General features: G+C 34.8%; 1 protein-coding gene across 1 annotated transcript; it reads right to left on the minus strand.

The window, feature by feature from the left end:
• Positions 1-160: 160 nt before the first annotated feature.
• LOC109588292 (leucine-rich repeat-containing protein 9-like) lies at positions 161-3,114 on the minus strand. Its single transcript, XM_020004460.1, has 15 exons — positions 2,996-3,114; positions 2,618-2,827; positions 2,442-2,516; positions 2,251-2,373; positions 2,132-2,175; positions 1,947-2,078; positions 1,809-1,872; positions 1,418-1,628; positions 1,211-1,355; positions 1,079-1,151; positions 952-1,020; positions 742-876; positions 442-501; positions 283-389; positions 161-222 (listed from the first exon to the last, which is right to left on the minus strand). Exons 1-15 carry the CDS (start codon positions 3,080-3,082, stop codon positions 207-209), a joined length of 1,551 nt encoding a protein of 516 aa, XP_019860019.1. The 5' UTR covers positions 3,083-3,114; the 3' UTR covers positions 161-206.
• Positions 3,115-3,120: the final 6 nt, after the last annotated feature.

Genomic DNA, 3,120 nt, shown 5'->3' on the forward strand with positions numbered 1-3,120 from the left:
GGTATTTCATATATAGAGGTATACCACTATAGGTATCCATGCCTATGTATGACTGTTATTATCATTAGAGCCACTAGCAATAACATTAACACTAACGTAGCAATAGTGTATTTTTATAATAATAATAATAATAATAATTGTGACAAATATAAAGAACACAATAAACAATAAAAATGTTTCTTGATTATATTATTATAAAATAAGTACTATCTCCTTCCTTTCCTAAAGCAACACACAGTTAATCCCTACCTCTCTCTTCCTCACTCTCTCTCTCTCTCTCACCTTCTATCCTGAAAGGCTTGTAATGTTTGCAAGTGAAGTGCTCGTGCCTCCATAGCCTGTGACTGTCTGCTGGTGTGAGTTGACATGTACAATGGCACATTCATAACCTACAATGTACATGTGCATAATGTATACTTTGAATTGACACTTCTCTAGTACCTTTACTTGTCCTGCATTAGTTAGTGATGGTAGTAATGCAGTGTCTGCTTGATCTTCATCCTATTGATTATAATAATGAAAGTTACATGTATATGTACATCTACATGCATAACAAAGACAATCTACATAAAGTATAACTAAAGTAATAATAATACATGTACACATAATAAAGTAATGATTAAACTTCAAAATTGTGTTATATTATAGTCAAAGTTGAAACTGAAGCCATACACGTATTCATAAATTATTGTTAAAATTCAAAAACCATAACCATGTACATGTATAGTACAAGTATTGTACTTGATGTTGGCATCTGTCACTGAATGTTGCTTCTGCTGTTTGTCTCTCATCAGATGTTACCATAACACCATCTAGTGATTGTAAAGAAGGCAGTTTGTATATCAGTAATGACCTGTGTTGCATCCTTCTGGAGATCTAAGAGAATATACATAAGTTTAATGCAGGAAAAGACAATCACATTACATGTACATGTACATGTATTTAACTTACAGGATTGCTAATAATTGATAATTCTATTAAATAAGAAAGACAGCCTAACTTCTCCAGTTCGCTATAATCCTAAAATTAAGCATAAAATTCCTTTCTAATACTCTCTCTCTGTCCCTCTCATTCTAACTTGTATCCTATTCATCCCTAGGTAAAGTCTCTCTAAATTCTTCACAGATTCAAAATGTGAGAGATCAGACAATCTATAGCATAGATACAGTCCATAACCTCAACCAGTTTAATGTATTGCATTACAGTATACCTGTTCTCTTCAAGGTGGAATTCTTTAAGAGTCACCAAATGTTGGAGTGAGTTTTCTTGCATGCACTTTATTTTATTTCGATCAAGGACTAGCTCAGTTAAATGATGGAGTCCATCCAATCCTTCAATACGACTGATCTCATTTCCTGCATGTATAAATGTACATGTAAAAGTCATAAGGATAATGGTCTTTCTCCATCTTCCTTACCTTGTAGAAAGAGAGCTCTTAGTCCAGGGAGTCTGTACAATTGCAAAGGCACTAGTGAGTTGATACCATTGTATGCTAAATGAAGGACTTGTAGGTTCTGCATTACAGGATCACCTCCTCCTCCTCCTCCTCCTCCTGATGATGTTGAAGAGGGTCCACTGCCAGTCGGTCTGATAAGGTACTCCACTCGATTGTGATTGAGACAAAGAACCTGAAAAATGAATAAAGAGAGAGAAAAATTAACATCAGGAGCATTTGCCAAAAAGTTCCTGGAGAATGTACATGTACATTAAGAAAGTTTGAGTCAGAGATGTAGAAATTGAGGAAATCAGTGTAAAAACTTAATGTATGCATACATGTATACTGTAGCTGGTTGAAGTTTAAAAATTACCTTTAATTTGCTTAGATGTATCAGGCCAGAGAAACTCGTGAGGGAATTGTGTTCAAGATTCAAACTGAGAGAAAAGAAACCAAAATATCATCACACACATCACACATGTACATTGTACATGTAAAAAAGCTTCCTCACCTAACTAGATTGTCAAGATTACTAACTGGAGAGAGGTCTACATGCTTTAGGCCACATTGAACAAAGTCCAATTTCTTTATTGCATTGAAGTCATTGCTGTGACACTTCTCATAAACCAAGTCTTGGGAGAGTCTAAAAGAAGAGACAAAGATTGATACAAGTGTAGATTGACCTTAAAATTGTACCTCCCACCAAGTTTCTCCTTCGCAAGCCCAATCTCTGTATTAGTCTGGAGTTGAGGATGGAAATAGAAAGAAAGAATAATTTATCATTATTATATATTTCTCCATTCATCCTTCCTTACCACTGCTCTTGCATCAATTGCTTTTATAGTTGGGAAGTGATAAATACAAAACAACCGATAATGAGCTGAATGACTAGCCAGTGGATTGCAAGTCAAATCTATTGCCACCAAATGAACCAAAGGCTACAATAGAGAGAGAGAGGGGAAGGAAAGAACAAGTAAATATATGCACATGTAAATGCTAGTTGTACCTTTAATGAAAATAATTGCCTAAGATTTTCCAAGTAATTATGACTAGCATAAAACTCTTGAAGTGAAGTTAGTGTCTAAAAAAAGTACAATAAATAAGTACATACATGTGTCAATACATTTACATTTATACTGTAAACAGTGTGCATCTGTAGTTCTCACTCTCTCTCTCTCTTACTTCAATGCCAGTGATGTCTCTGATGTAGTTTCTACTGATGTTAATGTAAGTTAGTTGAGGAAGAGGAGAGGAGGAGAGAGGTAGAGAGGTCAAGTGATTATTCTCTAGAGAGAGCCACCTCAGGTGAGGAAACCGATGAAGAGACAAACAGTTTTGAAGATAATTATCATCCAGTGTCAGCTCTTCTAGCTTATGACAAGATTCAATACCCTTGAATTATAACAAAAATTAAAAAAAATGACTAAAAATACATGTACACGTACATAACAGAAAAAACATGCTCTAATTTTAGAGAAGAAAACTTTAAGGAATTGCTAAAATTTTTGGCCATGAGTCATAAAGTATACAAAATTTTTAATAACATTCTTAGATGTGTACCTGTATATCAGTTAGTGCGTTGCCTCGGAAACACGCCCACTTGAGATTAACGAGTTGATCAAGACATGAAATTTGATGCACGTGCATATCAGTAAGATCAAGGGCTGTGATCTGATTGACCCATT

This window comes from Amphimedon queenslandica, unplaced genomic scaffold (assembly GCF_000090795.2).
Source record: "Amphimedon queenslandica unplaced genomic scaffold, v1.1 AMPQUscaffold_12186, whole genome shotgun sequence".
Classification (NCBI taxonomy): Eukaryota; Metazoa; Porifera; class Demospongiae; order Haplosclerida; family Niphatidae; genus Amphimedon; species Amphimedon queenslandica.

Coding starts and splice junctions, on each gene's coding strand:
- LOC109588292 (XM_020004460.1), bottom strand. CDS start 3,082: ATGCACGTGCATCAAATTTCATGTCTTGATCAACTCGTTAATCTCAAG. Junction 2,517..2,617: donor GAGACATCACTGGCATTGAA/GTAAGAGAGAGA, acceptor TACTTTTTTTAG/ACACTAACTTCACTTCAAGA. Junction 1,021..1,078: donor TAGGGATGAATAGGATACAA/GTTAGAATGAGA, acceptor GCTTAATTTTAG/GATTATAGCGAACTGGAGAA.